At 46.9% G+C, this 27,524-nt stretch overlaps 1 protein-coding gene across 3 annotated transcripts in view; it reads left to right on the top strand.

The window, feature by feature from the left end:
• Window positions 1-1,973: 1,973 nt before the first annotated feature.
• Window positions 1,974-27,524, top strand: part of LOC135530885 (serine hydroxymethyltransferase, cytosolic-like) — a 47,014-nt gene continuing 21,463 nt past the window's right edge. The window contains exons 1-5 of one of the 3 annotated variants that reach the window (XM_064959057.1): window positions 1,974-2,044; window positions 8,053-8,167; window positions 16,418-16,563; window positions 19,085-19,200; window positions 23,259-23,419. In XM_064959057.1, the coding sequence (XP_064815129.1) occupies window positions 8,069-8,167; window positions 16,418-16,563; window positions 19,085-19,200; window positions 23,259-23,419 (522 nt within the window). In that variant the 5' untranslated portion in view covers window positions 1,974-2,044; window positions 8,053-8,068. Of the gene's footprint in view, window positions 2,045-8,052; window positions 8,168-16,417; window positions 16,564-16,894; window positions 16,914-19,084; window positions 19,201-20,500; window positions 20,559-23,258; window positions 23,420-27,524 lie in introns of those variants that run through there. The other 2 variants (XM_064959059.1, XM_064959058.1) reach the window with 2 other exon arrangements.

Raw genomic sequence — 27,524 nt, forward strand, 5'->3', positions numbered from 1 at the left:
GTCTGAATTAATAACTGCTATAGTCTACCACCATCTGAATGGTTATGGGTCTGAATGGTTATGGGTCTGAATTAATAACTGCTATAGTCTACCACCATCTGAATGGTTATGGGTCTGAATGGTTATGGGTCTGAATTAATAACTGCTATAGTCTACCACCATCTGAATGGTTATGGGTCTGAATGGTTATGGGTCTGAATTAATAACTGCTATAGTCTACCACCATCTGAATGGTTATGGGTCTGAATTAATAACTGCTATAGTCTACCACCATCTGAATGGTTATGGGTCTGAATTAATAACTGCTATAGTCTACCACCATCTGAATGGTTATGGGTCTGGGTCTGAATTAATAACTGCTATAGTCTACCACCATCTGAATGGTTATGGGTCTGAATTAATAACTGCTATAGTCTAACACCATCTGAATGGTTATGGGTCTGAATTAATAACTGCTATAGTCTACCACCATCTGAATGGTTATGGGTCTGAATTAATAACTGCTATAGTCTACCACCATCTGAATGGTTATGGGTCTGAATTAATAACTGCTGAATGGTTAGCCTACCACCATCTGAATGGTTATGGGTCTGAATTAATAACTGCTATAGTCTACCACCATCTGAATGGTTATGGGTCTGAATGGTTATGGGTCTGAATTAATAACTGCTATAGTCTACCACCATCTGAATGGTTATGGGTCTGAATGGTTATGGGTCTGAATTAATAACTGCTATAGTCTACCACCATCTGAATGGTTATGGGTCTGAATTAATAACTGCTATAGTCTACCACCATCTGAATGGTTATGGGTCTGAATGGTTATGGGCTGAATTAATAACTGCTATAGTCTACCACCATCTGAATGGTTAGTCTACCACCATCTGAATGGTTATGGGTCTGAATTAATAACTGCTATAGTCTACCACCATCTGAATGGTTATGGGTCTGAATTTAACTGGGTATAGTCTACACCACCATCTGCTATAGTCTACCACCATCTGAATGGTTATGGGTCTGAATTAATAACTGCTATAGTCTACCACCATCTGAATGGTTATGGGTCTGAATTAATAACTGCTATAGTCTACCACCATCTGAATGGTTATGGGTCTGAATTAATAACTGCTATAGTCTACCACCATCTGAATGGTTATGGGTCTGAATTAATAACTGCTATAGTCTACCACCATCTGAATGGTTATGGGTCTGAATGGTTATGGGTCTGAATTAATAACTGCTATAGTCTACCACCATCTGAATGGTTATGGGTCTGAATTAATAACTGCTATAGTCTACCACCATCTGAATGGTTATGGGTCTGAATTAATAACTGCTATAGTCTACCACCATCTGAATGGTTATGGGTCTGAATGGTTATGGGTCTGAATTAATAACTGCTATAGTCTACCACCATCTGAATGGTTATGGGTCTGAATTAATAACTGCTATAGTCTACCACCATCTGAATGGTTATGGGTCTGAATTAATAACTGCTATAGTCTACCACCATCTGAATGGTTATGGGTCTGAGTGGTTATGGGTCTGAATTAATAACTGCTATAGTCTACCACCATCTGAATGGTTATGGGTCTGAATTAATAACTGCTATAGTGGGACCTAAGGTACAATAACTGATCCTATTGGTCTGTTATAACCGTCTGTCTTTGACAGGGTGGGACCAAAGGTACTATAGTATCTATCATATCACTATAACAATTTAAATACTGTTCTGAATGTTCCATGTTGTATCATAATAATAATTTCATAATTCAACTATTTATAGGCACTTTAATCAATATATTTGTACAGTACGGTATTATTTCATCACTGTCTATCAGTTTCATTGGACAGTTCAGATGTTTCTGTTATGTGTTTTTATTGGCTAACAGCGAGAAAGGGGGCGTGGACATCACGTCTCTCTGTACACTGATTGGTTTCTAGGTTTCGCGGACTTTGTATTCCTAGTAAACTCAATTTGCATGTTTGTCTTTCTCCAAACGTCCGATTTCCGACGGTGACAGCTGCACAGCCGAGCGACCCGGTGGGTACCCAGCAAAATAACTATTTCGTTGTTATATTTACGCTTTTTGTACACTATTCACTAATAAAATAGCTCGATTAGCGTGTGGTTTTTGGGGTGACGTTTGACACTTTGGCTAGCTAGAAACTCATAGCTAAGTTAGCTATGATACAATGTGTAACTTTTTCTTGAATATGTGAGTAACTATTTTTGTTTAAATGTATTATGCATTAACTCAAAAATGTTCTATTTAGTCAAATCGGCTCGTAATATCGGAAATGTAGTGAAACCGCATGTCACAAGACAGCTGAACCTGCGGGCTGACTTTAGGGTCAGTGCTATGCGGGATCCTCGGGACGGTCGTACTCTGTTATAATTATTTAAGAATTACAGGAATAGATTTGTTCATCGCTCTCTGCTTAGTTTGGCAGCCGCTCTCTGCTCAGTTTGGCATCCGCTCTCTGCTCAGTTTTGTAGCCGCTCTCTGCTCAGTTTGGCAGCCGCTCTCTGCTCAGTTTTGTAGCCGCTCTCTGCTCAGTTTGGCAGCCGCTCTCTGCTCAGTTTGGCAGCCGCTCTCTGCTCAGTTTGGCAGCCGCTCTCTGCTCAGTTTTGTATCCGCTCTCTGCTCAGTTTTGTAGCCGCTCTCTGCTCAGTTTGGCAGCCGCTCTCTGCTCAGTTTGGCAGCCGCTCTCTGCTCAGTTTGGCAGCCGCTCTCTGCTCAGTTTGGCAGCTGCTCATGTGGGAGTTACCGGTGTACTTCACGGTTTTACACGCGACGCAGCGCTGTGGTTCGACACGCGACGCAGCGCTGTCCGTTACCTACTTGTTATTCACACTCTACGGTAGCCGACTGGTAAGAGCGTTGGACTTGGAACTGAAAGGTTGCAAGTTCGAATCCCCGAGCTGACAAGGTACAAATCTGTCGTTCTGCCCCTGAACAGGCAGTTAACCCACTGTTCCTAGGCCGTCATTGAAAATAAGAATTTGTTCTTAACTGACTTGCCTCGTTAAATAAAGGTACACAAAAAAAACTCGCAGTCACTCACCGCTGTCATCAAACTAACCACAAGTTCTCATCAAATGGACTCATGTTAACCACAAGTTCTCATCAAATGGACTCATGTTAACCACAAGTTCTCACTGAGCTCAATTGTCATGAAACCCAAAGACAGCGATGAGTTTCTCTCTTTCATACAGATGTGAGGAGCGTCCACACTGTGTTTTGTGTGCCGGGAAGTGCTTAGTAATGAGTCTCTGATAACGAACACATTTAATAAAACGACACGTCCTGATCAAACATCCACACCATGATGGTAAACCCAGAGAGTTATTTCAGAACAGGACAGAATGATTCAGGAAACTGGGCTTCGACTGTGGACCAGTCAGTCAACTAGCAAGACATTGTCATTTTATAACGGGTGATGATCAGCAGAAATAAGGGACTAACTAACTAACTCTCAGTAGAGGTGACTTCCTCTTTCTAACAATCCCCTGGTCTTGTACACAGATAATATCTAACATTCACCGACGCCAGCTGCTGATAGTTCAACCCTTAGTAACAGAACAGATATAATATGATCAGGCCTACTGTACATCTGACTGTAGAAATGACTGTTGAAAACTAGTCTCGGTTGGAACTGTTGCTGTTAAAATACAATAATAATTGTTATTCTGAACTGGAATAAACTGATTGAAGCAAGATGCTTCTTGAGGCAAACACGAAGTTTGAGAGATCTCCAGGGTTATCTATCCCTGAGAGAATGGGTTTGGAGACCAGATAGATCTCCAGGGTTATCTATCCCTGAGAGAATGGGTTTGGAGACCAGAGATCTCCAGGGTTATCTATCCCTGAGAGAATGGGTTTGGAGACCAGAGATCTCCAGGGTTATCTATCCCTGAGAGAATGGGTTTGGAGACCAGAGATCTCCAGGGTTATCTATCCCTGAGAGAATGGGTTTGGAGACCAGAGATCTCCAGGGTTATCTATCCCTGGGAGAATGGGTTTGGAGACCAGAGATCTCCAGGGTTATCTATCCCTGAGAGAATGGGTTTGGAGACCAGAGATCTCCAGGGTTATCTATCCCTGAGAGAATGGGTTTGGAGACCAGAGATCTCCAGGGTTATCTATCCCTGAGAGAATGGGTTTGGAGACCAGAGATCTCCAGGGTTATCTATCCCTGAGAGAATGGGTTTGGAGACCAGAGATCTCCAGGGTTATCTATCCCTGAGAGAATGGGTTTGGAGACCAGAGATCTCCAGGGTTATCTATCCCTGAGAGAATGGGTTTGGAGACCAGAGATCTCCAGGGTTATCTAATGGGTTTGGAGACCAGAGATCTCCAGGGTTATCTAATGGGTTTGGTTGTGGAGACCAGAGATCTCCAGGGTTATCTATCCCTGAGAGAATGGGTTTGGAGACCAGAGATCTCCAGGGTCATCTATCCCTGAGAGAATGGGTTTGGAGACCAGAGATCTCCAGGGTTATCTAATGGGTTTGGAGACCAGAGATCTCCAGGGTTATCTACCCCTGAGAGAATGGGTTTGGAGACCAGAGATCTCCAGGGTTATCTATCCCTGAGAGAATGGGTTTGGAGACCAGAGATCTCCAGGGTTATCTATCCCTGAGAGAATGGGTTTGGAGACCAGAGATCTCCAGGGTTATCTATCCCTGAGAGAATGGGTTTGGAGACCAGAGATCTCCAGGGTTATCTAATGGGTTTGGTTGTGGAGACCAGAGATCTCCAGGGTTATCTAATGGGTTTGGTTGTGGAGACCAGAGATCTCCAGGGTTATCTAATGGGTTTGGTTGTGGAGACCAGAGATCTCCAGGGTTATCTAATGGGTTTGGTTGTGGAGACCAGAGATCTCCAGGGTTATCTAATGGGTTTGGTTGTGGAGACCAGAGATCTCCAGGGTTATCTAATGGGTTTGGTTGTGGAGACCAGAGATCTCCAGGGTTATCTAATGGGTTTGGTTGTGGAGACCAGAGATCTCCAGGGTTATCTAATGGGTTTGGTTGTGGAGACCAGAGATCTCCAGGGTTATCTAATGGGTTTGGTTGTGGAGACCAGAGATCTCCAGGGTTATCTATCCCTGGGAGAATGGGTTTGGAGACCAGAGATCTCCAGGGTTATCTAATGGGTTTGGTTGTGGAGACCAGAGATCTCCAGGGTTATCTATCCCTGAGAGAATGGGTTTGGAGACCAGAGATCTCCAGGGTTATCTATCCCTGAGAGAATGGGTTTGGAGACCAGAGATCTCCAGGGTTATCTAATGGGTTTGGTTGTGGAGACCAGAGATCTCCAGGGTTATCTAATGGGTTTGGTTGTGGAGACCAGAGATCTCCAGGGTTATCTATCCCTGAGAGAATGGGTTTGGAGACCAGAGATCTACAACAGGAAGTTTTTTATTTTTCCTGACTGACTGAGAACCCACTCACACAGTTCTGGGTTGTTTGTCTACAACAGGAAGTGGTCTCCTGACTGAGAACCCACTCACACAGTTCTGGGTTGTTTGTCTACAACAGGAAGTGGTCTCCTGACTGAGAACCCACTCACACAGTTCTGGGTTGTTTGTCTACAACAGTTCCAACCTAGACAGATATGTAAGAGTGTTTTTAATGGGGGAAACTAAACACGTATAGATATTTATATGGATATTTAATGTAATTGTTATTTGTTTTAGGCATAAGGGCAATGAAATGTACCGAAATGTATGTATAGTTGCATATTTTACTAAGCTTGGGTCCCAGAAAAACAGAACTTCTAATTTGGGTGCCAGGCTGAAGAAGTTAAAGAACCCCCTGCTTTACACGCTACCACACAGAATGGGTGACTTTATCCAGCGAGGTCAGTTAGCTGACGGGCCTCTGTAAGTTGGACAAACAAGATAACAGAAGTCATGAGTCCAGCTGCTGTTGCATCAGACACAGAGTGGCAGTGACAGCACCCTATTCCCTACATAGTCCACTACTTCCACCAGGACCACACCAAATGGCACCCTATTCCCTACATAGTGCACTACTTCCACCAGGACCACACCAAATGGCACCCTATTCTCTACATAGTCCACTACTTCCACCAGGACCATACCAAATGGCACCCTGTTCCCTACATAGTGCACTACTTCCACCAGGACCACACCAAATGGCACCCTGTTCCCTACATAGTGCACTACTTCCACCAGGACCACACCAAATGGCACCCTGTTCCCTACATAGTCCACTACTTCCACCAGGATCACACCAAATGGCACCCTGTTCCCTACATAGTCCACTACTTCCACCAGGACCACACCAAATGGTACCCTATTCCCTACATAGTCCACTACTTCCACCAGGACCATACCAAATGGCACCCTATTCCCTACATAGTCCACTACTTCCACCAGGACCATACCAAATGGCACCCTATTCCCTACATAGTCCACTATTTCCACCAGGACCATACCAAATGGCACCCTATTCCCTACATAGTGCACTACTTCCACCAGGACCATACCAAATGGCACCCTATTCCCTACATAGTCCACTACTTCCACCAGGATCACACCAAATGGCACCCTATTCCCTACATAGTGCACTATTTCACCAGGATCACACCAAATGGCACCCTATTCCCTACATAGTCCACTATTTCACCAGGACCATACCAAATGGCACCCTATTCCCTACATAGTGCACTATTTCACCATAACCATACCAAATGGCACCCTATTCCCTACATAGTGCACTATTTCACCATAACCATACCAAATGGCACCCTATTCCCTACATAGTCCACTACTTCCACCAGGACCATACCAAATGGCACCCTATTCCCTACATAGTCCACTATTTCACCAGGATCACACCAAATGGCACCCTATTCCCTACATAGTCCACTATTTCACCAGGACCATACCAAATGGCACCCTATTCCCTACATTGTCCACTACTTCCACCAGGACCACACCAAATGGCACCCTATTCCCTACATAGTCCACTACTTCCACCAGGACCACACCAAATGGCACCCTATTCCCTACATTGTCCACTACTTCCACCAGGACCACACCAAATGGCACCCTATTCCCTACATTGTCCACTACTTCCACCAGGACCACACCAAATGGCACCCTATTCCCTACATAGTCCACTACTTCCACCAGGACCATACCAAATGGCACCCTATTCCCTACACACTGTTCTAGTGATAACCTGTCTAATTAAAGCCCTGAATACCAGATAACCTGACTAAATATAGCCCTGAATACCAGATAACCTGACTAAATATAGCCCTGAATACCAGATAACCTGACTAAATGTAGCCCTGAATACTAGATAACCTGACTAAATATAGCCCTGTTGGTTTAAACATGGCTGTTCTAGTGATAACCTGACTAATTAAAGCCCTGAATACCAGATAACCTGACTAAATGTAGCCCTGAATACTATATTTTCCCAACAACTGATATTTAGAGGGGTTGACAAAAGATACTGTTGAATCTTATTTGGTATAGCTTAACTAACTAACTAACTAACTAACTGACTGACTGACTGCCTGCCTGCCTGCCTGTCTGTAGATCAGTACCAGTGGTCATGTCTCATAGCTTAACTAACTAACTAACTAACTAACTGTCTGTCTGTCTGTAGATCAGTTCCAGTGGTCATGTCTCATAGCTTAACTAACTAACTAACTAACTAACTAACTGTCTGTCTGTCTGTAGATCAGTACCAGTGGTCATGTCTCATAGCTTAACTAACTAACTAACTAACTAACTAACTAACTAACTGTCTGTCTGTCTGTAGATCAGTACCAGTCGTCATGTCTCATAGCTTAACTAACTAACTAACTAACTAACTAACTAACTAACTGTCTGTCTGTCTGTAGATCAGTTCCAGTGGTCATGTCTCATAGCTTAACTAACTAACTAACTAACTGTCTGTCTGTCTGTAGATCAGTACCAGTGGTCATGTCTCATAGCTTAACTAACTAACTAACTAACTAACTAACTAACTAACTAACTAACTAACTGTCTGTCTGTCTGTAGATCAGCACCAGTCGTCATGTCTCATAGCAACGGTACCAGTCACCATGTCAGTAAGGAAGTGTGGGAGTCTCACAACAAGATGATGCAGGAGCCACTCAGCTCCAACGACTCTGAGGTACGTCACACAGGTGTGTGTGTGTGTGTGTGTGTGTGTGTGTGTGTGTGTGTGTGTGAGGCTGACTCGTTGCTGTTGATGACATCGCTTTTATGTTTCCTCGTTCCGAATATACATCTAAAGGGGTTAATATACATCTAAAGGGGGTTTCAGCCAGGTACTACAGGCTGGGTTAATATACATCTAAAGGGGTTTCAGCCAGGTACTACAGGCTGGGTTAATATACATCTAAAGGGGTTTCAGCCAGGTACTACAGGCTGGGTTAATATACATCTAAAGGGGTTTCAGCCAGGTACTACAGGCTGGGTTAATATACATCTAAAGGGGTTTCAGCCAGGTACTACAGGCTGGGTTAATATACATCTAAAGGGGTTTCAGCCAGGTACTACAGGCTGGGTTAATATACATCTAAAGGGGTTTCAGCCAGGTACTACAGGCTGGGTTAATATACATCTAAAGGGGTTTCAGCCAGGTACTACAGGCTGGGTTAATGTACATCTAAAGGGGTTTCAGCCAGGTACTACAGGCTGGGTTAATATACATCTAAAGGGGTTTCAGCCAGGTACTACAGGCTGGGTTAATATACATCTAAAGGGGTTTCAGCCAGGTACTACAGGCTGGGTTAATATACATCTAAAGGGGTTTCAGCCAGGTACTACAGGCTGGGTTAATATACATCTAAAGGGGTTTCAGCCAGGTACTACAGGCTGGGTTAATATACATCTAAAGGGGTTTCAGCCAGGTACTACAGGCTGGGTTAATATACATCTAAAGGGGTTTCAGCCAGGTACTACAGGCTGGGTTAATATACATCTAAAGGGGTTTCAGCCAGGTACTACAGGCTGGGTTAATATACATCTAAAGGGGTTAATATACATCTAAAGGGGTTTCAGCCAGGTACTACAGGCTGGGTTAATATACATCTAAAGGGGTTTCAGCCAGGTACTACAGGCTGGGTTAATATACATCTAAAGGGGTTTCAGCCAGGTACTACAGGCTGGGTTAATATACATCTAAAGGGGTTTCAGCCAGGTACTACAGGCTGGGTTAATATACATCTAAAGGGGTTTCAGCCAGGTACTACAGGCTGGGTTAATATACATCTAAAGGGGTTTCAGCCAGGTACTACAGGCTGGGTTAATATACATCTAAAGGGGTTTCAGCCAGGTACTACAGGCTGGGTTAATATACATCTAAAGGGGTTTCAGCCAGGTACTACAGGCTGGGTTAATATACATCTAAAGGGGTTTCAGCCAGGTACTACAGGCTGGGTTAATATACATCTAAAGGGGTTTCAGCCAGGTACTACAGGCTGGGTTAATATACATCTAAAGGGGTTTCAGCCAGGTACTACAGGCTGGGTTAATATACATCTAAAGGGGTTTCAGCCAGGTACTACAGGCTGGGTTAATATACATCTAAAGGGGTTTCAGCCAGGTACTACAGGCTGGGTTAATATACATCTAAAGGGGTTTCAGCCAGGTACTACAGGCTGGGTTAATATACATCTAAAGGGGTTTCAGCCAGGTACTACAGGCTGGGTTAATATACATCTAAAGGGGTTTCAGCCAGGTACTACAGGCTGGGTTAATATACATCTAAAGGGGTTTCAGCCAGGTACTACAGGCTGGGTTAATATACATCTAAAGGGGTTTCAGCCAGGTACTACAGGCTGGGTTAATATACATCTAAAGGGGTTTCAGCCAGGTGTACTACAGGCTGGGTTAATATACATCTAAAGGGGTTTCAGCCAGGTACTACAGGCTGGGTTAATATACATCTAAAGGGGTTTCAGCCAGGTACTACAGGCTGGGTTAATATACATCTAAAGGGGTTTCAGCCAGGTACTACAGGCTGGGTTAATATACATCTAAAGGGGTTTCAGCCAGGTACTACAGGCTGGGTTAATATACATCTAAAGGGGTTTCAGCCAGGTACTACAGGCTGGGTTAATATACATCTAAAGGGGTTTCAGCCAGGTACTACAGGCTGGGTTAATATACATCTAAAGGGGTTTCAGCCAGGTACTACAGGCTGGGTTAATATACATCTAAAGGGGTTTCAGCCAGGTACTACAGGCTGGGTTAATATACATCTAAAGGGGTTTCAGCCAGGTACTACAGGCTGGGTTAATATACATCTAAAGGGGTTTCAGCCAGGTACTACAGGCTGGGTTAATATACATCTAAAGGGGTTTCAGCCAGGTACTACAGGCTGGGTTAATATACATCTAAAGGGGTTTCAGCCAGGTACTACAGGCTGGGTTAATATACATCTAAAGGGGTTTCAGCCAGGTACTACAGGCTGGGTTAATATACATCTAAAGGGGTTTCAGCCAGGTACTACAGGCTGGGTTAATATACATCTAAAGGGGTTTCAGCCAGGTACTACAGGCTGGGTTAATATACATCTAAAGGGGTTTCAGCCAGGTACTACAGGCTGGGTTAATATACATCTAAAGGGGTTTCAGCCAGGTACTACAGGCTGGGTTAATATACATCTAAAGGGGTTTCAGCCAGGTACTACAGGCTGGGTTAATATACATCTAAAGGGGTTTCAGCCAGGTACTACAGGCTGGGTTAATATACATCTAAAGGGGTTTCAGCCAGGTACTACAGGCTGGGTTAATATACATCTAAAGGGGTTTCAGCCAGGTACTACAGGCTGGGTTAATATACATCTAAAGGGGTTTCAGCCAGGTACTACAGGCTGGTTTCAGCCAGGTTAATATACATCTAAAGGGGTTTCAGCCAGGTACTACAGGCCGGGTTAATATACATCTAAAGGGGTTTCAGCCAGGTACTACAGGCGGGTTAATATACATCTAAAGGGGTTTCAGCCAGGTACTACAGGCTGGGTTAATATACATCTAAAGGGGTTTCAGCCAGGTACTACAGGCTGGGTTAATATACATCTAAAGGGGTTTCAGCCAGGTACTACAGGCTGGGTTAATATACATCTAAAGGGGTTTCAGCCAGGTACTACAGGCTGGGTTAATATACATCTAAAGGGGTTTCAGCCAGGTACTACAGGCTGGGTTAATATACATCTAAAGGGGTTTCAGCCAGGTACTACAGGCTGGGTTAATATACATCTAAAGGGGTTTCAGCCAGGTACTACAGGCTGGGTTAATATACATCTAAAGGGGTTTCAGCCAGGTACTACAGGCTGGGTTAATATACATCTAAAGGGGTTTCAGCCAGGTACTACAGGCTGGGTTAATATACATCTAAAGGGGTTTCAGCCAGGTACTACAGGCTGGGTTAATATACATCTAAAGGGGTTTCAGCCAGGTACTACAGGCTGGGTTAATATACATCTAAAGGGGTTTCAGCCAGGTACTACAGGCTGGGTTAATATACATCTAAAGGGGTTTCAGCCAGGTACTACAGGCTGGGTTAATATACATCTAAAGGGGTTTCAGCCAGGTACTACAGGCTGGGTTAATATACATCTAAAGGGGTTTCAGCCAGGTACTACAGGCTGGGTTAATATACATCTAAAGGGGTTTCAGCCAGGTACTACAGGCTGGGTTAATATACATCTAAAGGGGTTTCAGCCAGGTACTACAGGCTGGGTTAATATACATCTAAAGGGGTTTCAGCCAGGTACTACAGGCTGGGTTAATATACATCTAAAGGGGTTTCAGCCAGGTACTACAGGCTGGGTTAATATACATCTAAAGGGGTTTCAGCCAGGTACTACAGGCTGGGTTAATATACATCTAAAGGGGTTTCAGCCAGGTACTACAGGCTGGGTTAATATACATCTAAAGGGGTTTCAGCCAGGTACTACAGGCTGGGTTAATATACATCTAAAGGGGTTTCAGCCAGGTACTACAGGCTGGGTTAATATACATCTAAAGGGGTTTCAGCCAGGTACTACAGGCTGGGTTAATATACATCTAAAGGGGTTTCAGCCAGGTACTACAGGCTGGGTTAATATACATCTAAAGGGGTTTCAGCCAGGTACTACAGGCTGGGTTAATATACATCTAAAGGGGTTTCAGCCAGGTACTACAGGCTGGGTTAATATACATCTAAAGGGGTTTCAGCCAGGTACTACAGGCTGGGTTAATATACATCTAAAGGGGTTTCAGCCAGGTACTACAGGCTGGGTTAATATACATCTAAAGGGGTTTCAGCCAGGTACTACAGGCTGGGTTAATATACATCTAAAGGGGTTTCAGCCAGGTACTACAGGCTGGGTTAATATACATCTAAAGGGGTTTCAGCCAGGTACTACAGGCTGGGTTAATATACATCTAAAGGGGTTTCAGCCAGGTACTACAGGCTGGGTTAATATACATCTAAAGGGGTTTCAGCCAGGTACTACAGGCTGGGTTAATATACATCTAAAGGGGTTTCAGCCAGGTACTACAGGCTGGGTTAATATACATCTAAAGGGGTTTCAGCCAGGTACTACAGGCTGGGTTAATATACATCTAAAGGGGTTTCAGCCAGGTACTACAGGCTGGGTTAATATACATCTAAAGGGGTTTCAGCCAGGTACTACAGGCTGGGTTAATATACATCTAAAGGGGTTTCAGCCAGGTACTACAGGCTGGGTTAATATACATCTAAAGGGGTTTCAGCCAGGTACTACAGGCTGGGTTAATATACATCTAAAGGGGTTTCAGCCAGGTACTACAGGCTGGGTTAATATACATCTAAAGGGGTTTCAGCCAGGTACTACAGGCTGGGTTAATATACATCTAAAGGGGTTTCAGCCAGGTACTACAGGCTGGGTTAATATACATCTAAAGGGGTTTCAGCCAGGTACTACAGGCTGGGTTAATATACATCTAAAGGGGTTTCAGCCAGGTACTACAGGCTGGGTTAATATACATCTAAAGGGGTTTCAGCCAGGTACTACAGGCTGGGTTAATATACATCTAAAGGGGTTTCAGCCAGGTACTACAGGCTGGGTTAATATACATCTAAAGGGGTTTCAGCCAGGTACTACAGGCTGGGTTAATATACATCTAAAGGGGTTTCAGCCAGGTACTACAGGCTGGGTTAATATACATCTAAAGGGGTTTCAGCCAGGTACTACAGGCTGGGTTAATATACATCTAAAGGGGTTTCAGCCAGGTACTACAGGCTGGGTTAATATACATCTAAAGGGGTTTCAGCCAGGTACTACAGGCTGGGTTAATATACATCTAAAGGGGTTTCAGCCAGGTACTACAGGCTGGGTTAATATACATCTAAAGGGGTTTCAGCCAGGTACTACAGGCTGGGTTAATATACATCTAAAGGGGTTTCAGCCAGGTACTACAGGCTGGGTTAATATACATCTAAAGGGGTTTCAGCCAGGTACTACAGGCTGGGTTAATATACATCTAAAGGGGTTTCAGCCAGGTACTACAGGCTGGGTTAATATACATCTAAAGGGGTTTCAGCCAGGTACTACAGGCTGGGTTAATATACATCTAAAGGGGTTTCAGCCAGGTACTACAGGCTGGGTTAATATACATCTAAAGGGGTTTCAGCTAGGTACTACAGGCTGGGTTAATATACATCTAAAGGGGTTTCAGCCAGGTACTACAGGCTGGGTTAATATACATCTAAAGGGGTTTCAGCCAGGTACTACAGGCTGGGTTAATATACATCTAAAGGGGGTTTCAGCCAGGTACTACAGGCTGGGTTAATATACATCTAAAGGGGTTTCAGCCAGGTACTACAGGCTGGGTTAATATACATCTAAAGGGGTTTCAGCCAGGTACTACAGGCTGGGTTAATATACATCTAAAGGGGTTTCAGCCAGGTACTACAGGCTGGGTTAATATACATCTAAAGGGGTTTCAGCCAGGTACTACAGGCTGGGTTAATATACATCTAAAGGGGTTTCAGCCAGGTACTACAGGCTGGGTTAATATACATCTAAAGGGGTTTCAGCCAGGTACTACAGGCTGGGTTAATATACATCTAAAGGGGTTTCAGCCAGGTACTACAGGCTGGGTTAATATACATCTAAAGGGGTTTCAGCCAGGTACTACAGGCTGGGTTAATATACATCTAAAGGGGTTAATATACATCTAAAGGGGTTAATATACATCTAAAGGGGTTAATATACATCTAAAGGGGTTAATATACATCTAAAGGGGTTAATATACATCTAAAGGGGTTTCAGCCAGGTACTACAGGCTGGGTTAATATACATCTAAAGGGGTTAATATACATCTAAAGGGGTTAATATACATCTAAAGGGGTTTCAGCCAGGTACTACAGGCTGGGTTAATATACATCTAAAGGGGTTTCAGCCAGGTACTACAGGCTGGGTTAATATACATCTAAAGGGGTTTCAGCCAGGTACTACAGGCTGGGTTAATATACATCTAAAGGGGTTTCAGCCAGGTACTACAGGCTGGGTTAATATACATCTAAAGGGGTTTCAGCCAGGTACTACAGGCTGGGTTAATATACATCTAAAGGGGTTTCAGCCAGGTACTACAGGCTGGGTTAATATACATCTAAAGGGGTTTCAGCCAGGTACTACAGGCTGGGTTAATATACATCTAAAGGGGTTTCAGCCAGGTACTACAGGCTGGGTTAATATACATCTAAAGGGGTTTCAGCCAGGTACTACAGGCTGGGTTAATATACATCTAAAGGGGTTTCAGCCAGGTACTACAGGCTGGGTTAATATACATCTAAAGGGGGTTTCAGCCAGGTACTACAGGCTGGGTTAATATACATCTAAAGGGGTTTCAGCCAGGTACTACAGGCCTGGTTAATATACATCTAAAGGGGTTTCAGCCAGGTACTACAGGCTGGGTTAATATACATCTAAAGGGGTTTCAGCCAGGTACTACAGGCTGGGTTAATATACATCTAAAGGGGTTTCAGCCAGGTACTACAGGCTGGGTTAATATACATCTAAAGGGGTTTCAGCCAGGTACTACAGGCTGGGTTAATATACATCTAAAGGGGTTTCAGCCAGGTACTACAGGCTGGGTTAATATACATCTAAAGGGGTTTCAGCCAGGTACTACAGGCTGGGTTAATATACATCTATAGGGGTTTCAGCCAGGTACTACAGGCTGGGTTAATATACATCTAAAGGGGTTTCAGCCAGGTACTACAGGCTGGGTTAATATACATCTAAAGGGGTTTCAGCCAGGTACTACAGGCTGGGTTAATATACATCTAAAGGGGTTTCAGCCAGGTACTACAGGCTGGGTTAATATACATCTAAAGGGGTTTCAGCCAGGTACTACAGGCTGGGTTAATATACATCTAAAGGGGTTTCAGCCAGGTACTACAGGCTGGGTTAATATACATCTAAAGGGGTTTCAGCCAGGTACTACAGGCTGGGTTAATATACATCTAAAGGGGTTTCAGCCAGGTACTACAGGCCAGGTAACTACAGTCCAGGTAACTCCAGGCCGGGTTGAGGCCAGGTACCTACAGGCCAGGTAACTACAGGCTGGGTTGTGTTAAGTGTATTATAATGAAACGGTGTATTGTCTAGGTGTATTATAATGAAACGGTGTATTGTCTAGGTGTATTATAATGAAACGGTGTATTGTCTAGGTGTATTATAATGAATCTGTGTATTGTCTAGGTGTATTATAATGAAACGGTGTATTGTCTAGGTGTATTATAATGAAACGGTGTATTGTCTAGGTGTATTATAATGAATCGGTGTATTGTCTAGGTGTATTATAATGAATCGGTGTATTGTATAGGTGTATTAAAATGAAACGGTGTATTGTCTAGGTGTTTTATAATGAAACGGTGTATTGTCTAGGTGTATTATAATGAAACGGTGTATTGTCTAGGTGTATTATAATGAATCGGTGTATTGTATAGGTGTATTATAATGAAACGGTGTATTGTCTAGGTGTATTATAATGAAACGGTGTATTGTCTAGGTGTATTATAATGAAACGGTGTATTGTCTAGGTGTATTATAATGAAACGGTGTATTGTCTAGGTGTATTATAATGAATCTGTGTATTGTCTAGGTGTATTATAATGAAACGGTGTATTGTCTAGGTGTATTATAATGAAACGGTGTATTGTCTAGGTGTATTATAATGAATCGGTGTATTGTCTAGGTGTATTATAATGAATCGGTGTATTGTATAGGTGTATTAAAATGAAACGGTGTATTGTCTAGGTGTATTATAATGAATCGGTGTATTGTCTAGGTGTATTATAATGAATCGGTGTATTGTGTTAGGTGTATATTATAATAAATCGGTGTATTGTGTGTATTATAATGAATCGGTGTATTGTCTAGGTGTTCTCCATCATCAAGAGAGAGAAGCACCGTCAGACCTTCGGCCTGGAGCTGATCGCATCAGAGAACTTCACCTCCAGAGCTGTTCTAGAAGCCCTGGGCTCCTGTATGAACAACAAGTACTCAGAGGGGTATCCTGGACAGAGGTAGGCACAATGAAGCTTTATGAACCTGTATTTAAACAGAGAGTCACTCAGAGGGGTATCCTGGACAGAGGTAGGCACAATGAAGCTTTATGAACCTGTATTTAAACAGAGAGTCACTCAGAGGGGTATCCTGGACAGAGATAGGCACAATGAAGCTTTATGAACCTGTATTTAAACAGAGAGTCACTCAGAGGGGTATCCTGGACAGAGATAGGCACAATGAAGCTTTATGAACCTGTATTTAAACAGAGAGTCACTCAGAGGGGTATCCTGGACAGAGGTAGGCACAATGAAGCTTTATGAACCTGTATTTAAACAGAGAGTCACTCAGAGGGGTATCCTGGACAGAGGTAAGAAAAGCAATCGCATTTATCTATCCCTGAGAGAATGGGTTTGGAGACCAGATAGATCTCCAGGGTTATCTATCCCTGAGAGAATGGGTTTGGAGACCAGATAGATCTCCAGGGTTATCTATCCCTGGGAGAATGGGTTTGGTTGTGGAGACCAGAGATCTCCAGGGTTATCTATCCCTGGGAGAATGGGTTTGGAGACCAGAGATCTCCAGGGTTATCTATCCCTGAGAGAATGGGTTTGGAGACCAGAGATCTCCAGGGTTATCTAATGGGTTTGGTTGTGGAGACCAGAGATCTCCAGGGTTATCTAATGGGTTTGGTTGTGGAGACCAGAGATCTCCAGGGTCATCTATCCCTGAGAGAATGGGTTTAGAGACCAGAGATCTCCAGGGTTATCTAATGGGTTTGGTTGTGGAGACCAGAGATCTCCAGGGTTATCTAATGGGTTTGGTTGTGGAGACCAGAGATCTCCAGGGTTATCTAATGGGTTTGGTTGTGGAGACCAGAGATCTCCAGGGTTATCTATCCCTGAGAGAATGGGTTTGGAGACCAGAGATCTCCAGGGTTATCTATCCCTGAGAGAATGGGTTTGGAGACCAGAGATCTCCAGGGTTATCTAATGGGTTTGGTTGTGGAGACCAGAGATCTCCAGGGTTATCTATCCCTGAGAGAATGGGTTTGGAGACCAGAGATCTCCAGGGTTATCTATCCCTGGGAGAATGGGTTTGGAGACCAGAGATCTCCAGGGTTATCTATCCCTGGGAGAATGGGTTTGGAGACCAGATAGATCTCCAGGGTTATCTATCCCTGAGAGAATGGGTTTGGAGACCAGAGATCTCCAGGGTTATCTAATGGGTTTGGTTGTGGAGACCAGAGATCTCCAGGGTTATCTAATGGGTTTGGTTGTGGAGACCAGAGATCTCCAGGGTTATCAATCCCTGAGAGAATGGGTTTGGAGACCAGAGATCTCCAGGGTCATCTATCCCTGGGAGAATGGGTTTGGAGACCAGAGATCTCCAGGGTCATCTATCCCTGAGAGAATGGGTTTGGAGACCAGAGATCTCCAGGGTTCTCTATCCCTGAGAGAATGGGTTTGGTTGTGGAGACCAGAGATCTCCAGGGTTATCTAATGGGTTTGGTTGTGGAGACCAGATATCTCCAGGGTCATCTATCCCTGAGAGAATGGGTTTGGAGACCAGAGATCTCCAGGGTCATCTATCCCTGAGAGAATGGGTTTGGAGACCAGATATCTCCAGGGTCATCTATCCCTGAGAGAATGGGTTTGGAGACCAGAGATCTCCAGGGTTATCTATCCCTGGGAGAATGGGTTTGGAGACCAGAGATCTCCAGGGTTATCTATCCCTGAGAGAATGGGTTTGGAGACCAGAGATCTCCAGGGTTATCTATCCCTGGGAGAATGGGTTTGGAGACCAGAGATCTCCAGGGTTATCTATCCCTGAGAGAATGGGTTTGGAGACCAGAGATCTCCAGGGTTATCTATCCCTGAGAGAATGGGGTTGGAGACCAGAGATCTCCAGGGTTATCTATCCCTGAGAGAATGGGTTTGGAGACCAGAGATCTCCAGGGTTATCAATCCCTGGGAGAATGGGTTTGGAGACCAGAGATCTCCAGGGTTATCTATCCCTGAGAGAATGGGTTTGGAGACCAGAGATCTCCAGGGTCATCTATCCCTGAGAGAATGGGTTTGGAGACCAGAGATCTCCAGGGTTATCTAATGGGTTTGGAGACCAGAGATCTCCAGGGTTATCTATCCCTGAGAGAATGGGTTTGGAGACCAGAGATCTCCAGGGTTATCTAATGGGTTTGGAGACCAGAGATCTCCAGGGTTATCTATCCCTGGGAGAATGGGTTTGGAGACCAGAGATCTCCAGGGTTATCTATCCCTGGGAGAATGGGTTTGGAGACCAGAGATCTCCAGGGTTCTCTATCCCTGAGAGAATGGGTTTGGTTGTGGAGACCAGAGATCTCCAGGGTTATCTAATGGGTTTGGTTGTGGAGACCAGAGATCTCCAGGGTTATCTATCCCTGAGAGAATGGGTTTGGTTGTGGAGACAAAGAGAGATCTAGGTGAGAACACACACACCGCAACACACAACATATTGTTGAGATGTTTCCGTGTGTGTGTGTGTGTGTGTGTGTGTGTGTAGGTACTACGGTGGTACAGAACATGTCGATGAGTTGGAGCGCCTGTGTCAGAGGAGAGCTCTGGAGGCCTACGGACTGGACGCTGACAAGTGGGGAGTTAACGTACAGCCATACTCAGGTAGTACCCCCCCCCCACTACACAGAGCTCTGGAGGCCTACGGACTGGACGCTGACAAGTGGGGAGTTAACGTACAGCCATACTCAGGTAGTACCCCCCCCCCACTACACAGAGCTCTGGAGGCCTACGGACTGGACGCTGACAAGTGGGGAGTTAACGTACAGCCATACTCAGGTAGTACCCCCCCCCCCCACTACACAGAGCTCTGGAGGCCTACGGACTGGACGCTGACAGGTGGGGAGTTAACGTACAGCCATACTCAGGTAGTACCCCCCCCCCCCACTACACAGAGCTCTGGAGGCCTACGGACTGGACGCTGACAAGTGGGGAGTTAACGTACAGCCATACTCAGGTAGTACCCCCCCCCCCCCCACTACACAGAGCTCTGGAGGCCTACGGACTGGACGCTGACAAGTGGGGAGTTAACGTACAGCCATACTCAGGTAGTACCCCCCCCCACTACACAGAGCTCTGGAGGCCTACGGACTGGACGCTGACAAGTGGGGAGTTAACGTACAGCCATACTCAGGTAGTACCCCCCCCCCCCCCACTACACAGAGCTCTGGAGGCCTACGGACTGGACACTGACAAGTGGGGAGTTAACGTACAGCCATACTCAGGTAGTACCCCCCCCCCCCCCACTACACAGAGCTCTGGAGGCCTACGGACTGGACACTGACAAGTGGGGAGTTAACGTACAGCCATACTCAGGTAGTACCCCCCCCCCCCCCCCCCCCACTACACAGAGCTCTGGAGGCCTACGGACTGGACGCTGACAAGTGGGGAGTTAACGTACAGCCATACTCAGGTAGTACCCCCCCCCCCCACTACACAGAGCTCTGGAGGCCTACGGACTGGACACTGACAAGTGGGGAGTTAACGTACAGCCATACTCAGGTAGTACCCCCCCCCCCCCCCCCACTACACAGAGCTCTGGAGGCCTACGGACTGGACTCTGACAAGTGGGGAGTTAACGTACAGCCATACTCAGGTAGTACCCCCCCCCCCCCCCCCCCCCACTACACAGAGCTCTGGAGGCCTACGGACTGGACTCTGACAAGTGGGGAGTTAACGTACAGCCATACTCAGGTAGTACCCCCCCCCCCCCCACTACACAGAGCTCTGGAGGCCTACGGACTGGACGCTGACAAGTGGGGAGTTAACGTACAGCCATACTCAGGTAGTACCCCCCCCCCCCACCCCACTACACAGAGCTCTGGAGGCCTACGGACTGGACGCTGACAAGTGGGGAGTTAACGTACAGCCATACTCAGGTAGTACCCCCCCACTACACAGAGCTCTGGAGGCCTACGGACTGGACGCTGACAAGTGGGGAGTTAACGTACAGCCATACTCAGGTAGTACCCCCCCCCCACTACACAGAGCTCTGGAGGCCTACAGACAGCTCTGTAGGGTCTAACTAGGTGTAACCAGGCCATCCCAGTACAGCTCTGTAGGGTCTAACTAGGTGTAACCAGGCCATCCCAGTACAGCTCTGTAGGGTCTAACTAGGTGTAACCAGACCATCCCAGTACAGCTCTGTAGGGTCTAACTAGGTGTAACCAGACCATCCCAGTACAGCTCTGTAGGGTCTAACTAGGTGTAACCAGGCCATCCCAGTACAGCTCTGTAGGGTCTAACTAGGTGGAGGTGTAACCAGACCATCCCAGTACAGCTCTGTAGGGTCTAACTAGGTGTAACCAGACCATCCCAGTACAGCTCTGTAGGGTCTAACTAGGTGTAACCAGGCCATCCCAGTACAGCTCTGTAGGGTCTAACTAGGTGTAACCAGGCCATCCCAGTACAGCTCTGTAGGGTCTAACTAGGTGTAACCAGGCCATCCCAGTACAGCTCTGTAGGGTCTAACTAGGTGTAACCAGGCCATCCCAGTACAGCTCTGTAGGGTCTAACTAGGTGGAGGTGTAACCAGACCATCCCAGTACAGCTCTGTAGGGTCTAACTAGGTGTAACCAGGCCATCCCAGTACAGCTCTGTAGGGTCTAACTAGGTGTAACCAGACCATCCCAGTACATCTCTGTAGGGTCTAACTAGGTGGAGGTGTAACCAGACCATCCCAGTACAGCTCTGTAGGGTCTAACTAGGTGTAACCAGACCATCCCAGTACAGCTCTGTAGGGTCTAACTAGGTGTAACCAGGCCATCCCAGTACAGCTCTGTAGGGTCTAACTAGGTGTAACCAGGCCATCCCAGTACAGCTCTGTAGGGTCTAACTAGGTGGAGGTGTAACCAGACCATCCCAGTACAGCTCTGTAGGGTCTAACTAGGTGTAACCAGGCCATCCCAGTACAGCTCTGTAGGGTCTAACTAGGTGTAACCAGGCCATCCCAGTACAGCTCTGTAGGGTCTAACTAGGTGTAACCAGGCCATCCCAGTACAGCTCTGTAGGGTCTAACTAGGTGGAACCAGGCCATCCCAGTACAGCTCTGTAGGGTCTAACTAGGTGGAGGTGTAACCAGACCATCCCAGTACAGCTCTGTAGGGTCTAACTAGGTGGAGGTGTAACCAGGCCATCCCAGTATAGCTCTGTAGGGTCTAACTAGGTGGAGGTGTAACCAGACCATCCCAGTACAGCTCTGTAGGGTCTAACTAGGTGGAGGTGTAACCAGACCATCCCAGTACAGCTCTGTAGGGTCTAACTAGGTGTAACCAGGCCATCCCAGTACAGCTCTGTAGGGTCTAACTAGGTGTAACCAGACCATCCCAGTACAGCTCTGTAGGGTCTAACTAGGTGTAACCAGGCCATCCCAGTACAGCTCTGTAGGGTCTAACTAGGTGTAACCAGGCCATCCCAGTACAGCTCTGTAGGGTCTAACTAGGTGGAGGTGTAACCAGACCATCCCAGTACAGCTCTGTAGGGTCTAACTAGGTGTAACCAGACCATCCCAGTACAGCTCTGTAGGGTCTAACTAGGTGTAACCAGGCCATCCCAGTACAGCTCTGTAGGGTCTAACTAGGTGTAACCAGGCCATCCCAGTACAGCTCTGTAGGGTCTAACTAGGTGGAACCAGGCCATCCCAGTACAGCTCTGTAGGGTCTAACTAGGTGTAACCAGACCATCCCAGTACAGCTCTGTAGGGTCTAACTAGGTGTAACCAGGCCATCCCAGTACAGCTCTGTAGGGTCTAACTAGGTGTAACCAGACCATCCCAGTACAGCTCTGTAGGGTCTAACTAGGTGTAACCAGGCCATCCCAGTACAGCTCTGTAGGGTCTAACTAGGTGGAGGTGTAACCAGACCATCCCAGTACAGCTCTGTAGGGTCTAACTAGGTGTAACCAGGCCATCCCAGTACAGCTCTGTAGGGTCTAACTAGGTGGAGGTGTAACCAGACCATCCCAGTACAGCTCTGTAGGGTCTAACTAGGTGGAGGTGTAACCAGACCATCCCAGTACAGCTCTGTAGGGTCTAACTAGGTGGAGGTGTAACCAGACCATCCCAGTACAGCTCTGTAGGGTCTAACTAGGTGGAGGTGTAACCAGACCATCCCAGTACAGCTCTGTAGGGTCTAACTAGGTGTAACCAGGCCATCCCAGTACAGCTCTGTAGGGTCTAACTAGGTGGAGGTGTAACCAGGCCATCCCAGTACAGCTCTGTAGGGTCTAACTAGGTGTAACCAGGCCATCCCAGTACAGCTCTGTAGGGTCTAACTAGGTGTAACCAGGCCATCCCAGTACAGCTCTGTAGGGTCTAACGAGGTGTAACCAGACCATCCCAGTACAGCTCTGTAGGGTCTAACTAGGTGTAACCAGGCCATCCCAGTACAGCTCTGTAGGGTCTAACTAGGTGGAACCAGGCCATCCCAGTACAGCTCTGTAGGGTCTAACGAGGCGTAACCAGACCATCCCAGTACAGCTCTGTAGGGTCTAACGAGGCGTAACCAGACCATCCCAGTATAGCTCTGTAGGGTCTAACTAGGTGTAACCAGGCCATCCCAGTACAGCTCTGTAGGGTCTAACTAGGTGTAACCAGGCCATCCCAGTACAGCTCTGTAGGGTCTAACTAGGTGTAACCAGGGTCTAACGAGGCGATGTGTTTGTAGGCTCCCCTGCTAACTTTGCTGTGTACACGGCGATCGTGGAGCCTCATGGGAGGATCATGGGTCTGGACCTCCCTGATGGAGGTCACCTGACGCACGGCTTCATGACCAACAAGAAGAAGATCTCTGCCACGTCCGTCTTCTTTGAGTCCATGCCCTACAAGGTAAACAACAACAACAACAATAACACACACACTGAGACACAACAACACATCCGTCTTCTTTGAGTCCATGCCCTACAAGGTAAACAACAACAACAACAACACACACGCTGAGACACAACAACACATCAGTCTTCTTTGAGTCCATGCCCTACAAGGTAAACAACAACAACAACAACAACAATAACAACACACACACTGAGACACAACAACACATCAGTCTTCTTTGAGTCCATGCCAACAAGGTAAACAACAACAATACACACACTGAGACACAACAACACATCCATCTTCCTTGAGTCCATGCCAACAAGGTAAACAACAGCAACAGGAGGAGGAGCCGGGGCACAGAGAGAGGAGCACAGAGAGAGGAGCCGGGGCACAGAGAGAGGAGCCGGGGCACAGAGAGAGGAGCCGGGGCACAGAGAGAGGGGCATAGAGAGAGGAGCCGGGGCACAGAGAGAGGAGCCGGGGCACAGAGAGAGGGGCATAGAGAGAGGAGCCGGGGCACAGAGAGAGGAGCCGGGGCACAGAGAGAGGAGCCGGGGCACAGAGAGAGGAGCCGGGGCACAGAGAGAGGAGCCGGGGCACAGAGAGAGGAGCCGGGGCACAGAGAGAGGAGCCGGGGCACAGAGAGAGGAGCCGGGGCACAGAGAGAGGAGCCGGGGCACAGAGAGAGGAGCCGGGGCACAGAGAGAGGAGCCGGGGCACAGAGAGAGGAGCATAGAGAGAGGAGCCGGGGCACAGAGAGAGGAGCACAGAGAGAGGAGCCCAGAGAGAGGAGCCCAGAGAGAGGAGCCCAGAGAGAGGAGCCCAGAGAGAGGAGCCCAGAGAGAGGAGCCCAGAGAGAGGAGCACAGAGAGAGGAGCACAGCGAGAGGAGCACAGAGGGAGGAGCACAGAGGGAGGAGCCGGGGAGCACAGAGGGAGGAGCCGGGGAGCACAGAGGGAGGAGCCGGGGAGCACAGAGGGAGGAGCCGGGGAGCACAGAGGGAGGAGCCGGGGAGCACAGAGGGAGGAGCCGGGGAGCACAGAGGGAGGAGCCGGGGAGCACAGAGGGAGGAGCCGGGGCGCACAGAGGGAGGAGCCGGGGCACAGAGAGAGGAGAGAGGAGCATAGAGAGAGGAGCACAGAGAGAGAGGAGCCGGGGCACAGAGAGAGGGGCACAGAGAGAGAGGAGAGGAGCAGAGAGACACACCACACAGTTTATTTGAGATCAACGTCCTTCTGCCTGCCTAGCCAAGGTAACCACGGGGAGAACAGAGCTGTCTGACGCACCGTTCTGTCATCACACCAGAGATGGGCCCTGACACGGTTGGTTGTGTCAGTGTTGTCTTTATGTTGCAACAATGTTGCTGTGCAAAGGCCTTGAGTTGTCTCACTGACCTTTACCCATCCTCAACACCTGATTGGCTGATTTAAACGATGTGGTAAAGGGCTGGATAGGATGGAGGTACTGTGCAGCCCTCTTTATTGACCTATCGAAGGCTTTCCATACTGTAGACCAAAGATCTAAGATCGTCTGCAGTCGTTCTGGATCGGGCCTCATTTTATTGGTAAGTCAGGTTTCCGGGTCGAGAGCTTCCTTGGTGTTCAAATCACTAAGGACTTAAAGTTCCCGGAGTGTTCCGTAAAGTTCCCGGAGTGTTCTTATAAAGTTATTCTAAAAGTTGAGTTAGATTTTTTTTTCTCCAAATCTGTTTGAATTTCAGAGATCACGTGATCAAAGCCAACCAGCTGTAAACACGTCTACCATGTTGGTATTTAACTGCTGATGATGTCATAGATAGTACCAGCCTATGGGAAAGAGCCGTTTTCAAGGTGTTTATGGTGGCTGCGCGTGGTGCTAATTCGGTCGTTCTGTTGCTCTCGGGGGGGTTGTTTTCTATACAGCCTGCCCGAGTGCTGCCGAAAGGTGTTGGTGGTAATTCGGTTGTGCTGTGGCTCTCGGGGGGTTGTTTTCTATACAGCCCGAGTGCTGCCTAAAGGTGTTTGAAGTGGCTGTGCGTGGTGCTAATTCGGTCGTTCTGTGGCTCTCGGGGGGTTGTTTTCTATACAGCCCGAGTGCTGCCTAAAGGTGTTTGAAGTGGCTGTGCGTGGTGCTAATTCTGTCGTTCTGTTGCTCTCGGGGTTGTTTTCTATACAGCCCGAGTGCTGCCTAAAGGTGTTTGAAGTGGCTGTGCGTGGTGCTAATTCTGTCGTTCTGTTGCTCTCGGTGGGTTGTTTTCTATACAGCCCGAGTGCTGCCTAAAGGTGTTTGAGGTGGCTGCGCGTGGTGCAAATTCGGTCGTTCTGTGGCTCTCGGGGGGGTTGTTTTCTATACAGCCCGAGTGCTGCCTAAAGGTGTTTGAGGTGGCTGTGCGTGGTGCTAATTCGGTCGTTCTGTGGCTCTCGGGGGGTTGTTTTCTATACAGCCCGAGTGCTGCCTAAACAGAAATATGATGCTTCGGCCACGGGGATCGGGTGGCATTCCGGAGAAGCAGGGGACATGCTTTGGATTTTTATTTTTTTTTGGTCCGTGGGGGTGGGGGGAGTGTATATCTGGATCGTAGGATCAATGTGGCTTCTTGTTGAAGAGGCAGCAGATAACGGTAGCTTTATAGAGCTGTCTAGACATTTCTAGAGCTTTCTCTCCTCTTTCTACATTTCTGAATTGAGGGCCATTTTCTTTCTAGCTGACAAACAACACACTACTTTGTAGACAAAACAACGTGGACAACCCTTTTCAAATGAGTGGATTATGTTTCTGCCACGTCCGTTGCTGACTGGTGTATAAAGTCATGGACTCTATAAGGTGCCGAAAGAGTTACCCCAGATTAACGAACGTCACTGACCAGACACTGGTCTCATCGACTAGTGACGTTAATCTGTGTTGTATCAGGTGGCGACTACGACTAGTGACGTTAATCTGTGTTGTATCAGGTGGACCCAGACACTGGTCTCATCGACTAGTGACGTTAATCTGTGTTGTATCAGGTAGACCCAGATACTGGTCTCATCGACTAGTGACGTTAATCTGTGTTGTATCAGGTGGACCCAGACACTGGTCTCATCGACTAGTGACGTTAATCTGTGTTGTATCAGGTGGACCCAGACACTGGTCTCATCGACTACGACTAGTGACGTTAATCTGTGTTGTATCAGGTGGACCCAGACACTGGTCTCATCGACTACGACTAGTGACGTTAATCTGTGTTGTATCAGGTGGACCCAGACACTGGTCTCATCGACTAGTGACGTTAATCTGTGTTGTATCAGGTGGACCCAGACACTGGTCTCATCGACTACGACTAGTGACGTTAATCTGTGTTGTATCAGGTGGATCCAGACACTGGTCTCATCGACTACGACTAGTGACGTTAATCTGTGTTGTATCAGGTGGATCCAGACACTGGTCTCATCGACTAGTGACGTTAATCTGTGTTGTATCAGGTGGACCCAGACACTGGTCTCATCGACTACGACTAGTGACGTTAATCTGTGTTGTATCAGGTGGACCCAGACACTGGTCTCATCGACTAGTGACGTTAATCTGTGTTGTATCAGGTGGCGACTACGACTAGTGACGTTAATCTGTGTTGTATCAGGTGGACCCAGACACTGGTCTCATCGACTACGACTAGTGACGTTAATCTGTGTTGTATCAGGTGGACCCAGACACTGGTCTCATCAACTACAACTAGTGACGTTAATCTGTGTTGTATCAGGTGGATCCAGACACTGGTCTCATCGACTAGTGACGTTAATCTGTGTTGTATCAGGTGGACCCAGACACTGGTCTCATCGACTACGACTAGTGACGTTAATCTGTGTTGTATCAGGTGGACCCAGACACTGGTCTCATTGACTACGACTAGTGACGTTAATCTGTGTTGTATCAGGTGGACCCAGACACTGGTCTCATCGACTACGACTAGTGACGTTAATCTGTGTTGTATCAGGTGGACCCAGACACTGGTCTCATCGACTAGTGACGTTAATCTGTGTTGTATCAGGTGGACCCAGACACTGGTCTCATCGACTAGTGACGTTAATCTGTGTTGTATCAGGTGGACCCAGACACTGGTCTCATCGACTACGACTAGTGACGTTAATCTGTGTTGTATCAG

Source organism: Oncorhynchus masou, unplaced genomic scaffold (assembly GCF_036934945.1).
Source record: "Oncorhynchus masou masou isolate Uvic2021 unplaced genomic scaffold, UVic_Omas_1.1 unplaced_scaffold_1450, whole genome shotgun sequence".
Lineage (NCBI taxonomy): Eukaryota > Metazoa > Chordata > Actinopteri > Salmoniformes > Salmonidae > Oncorhynchus > Oncorhynchus masou.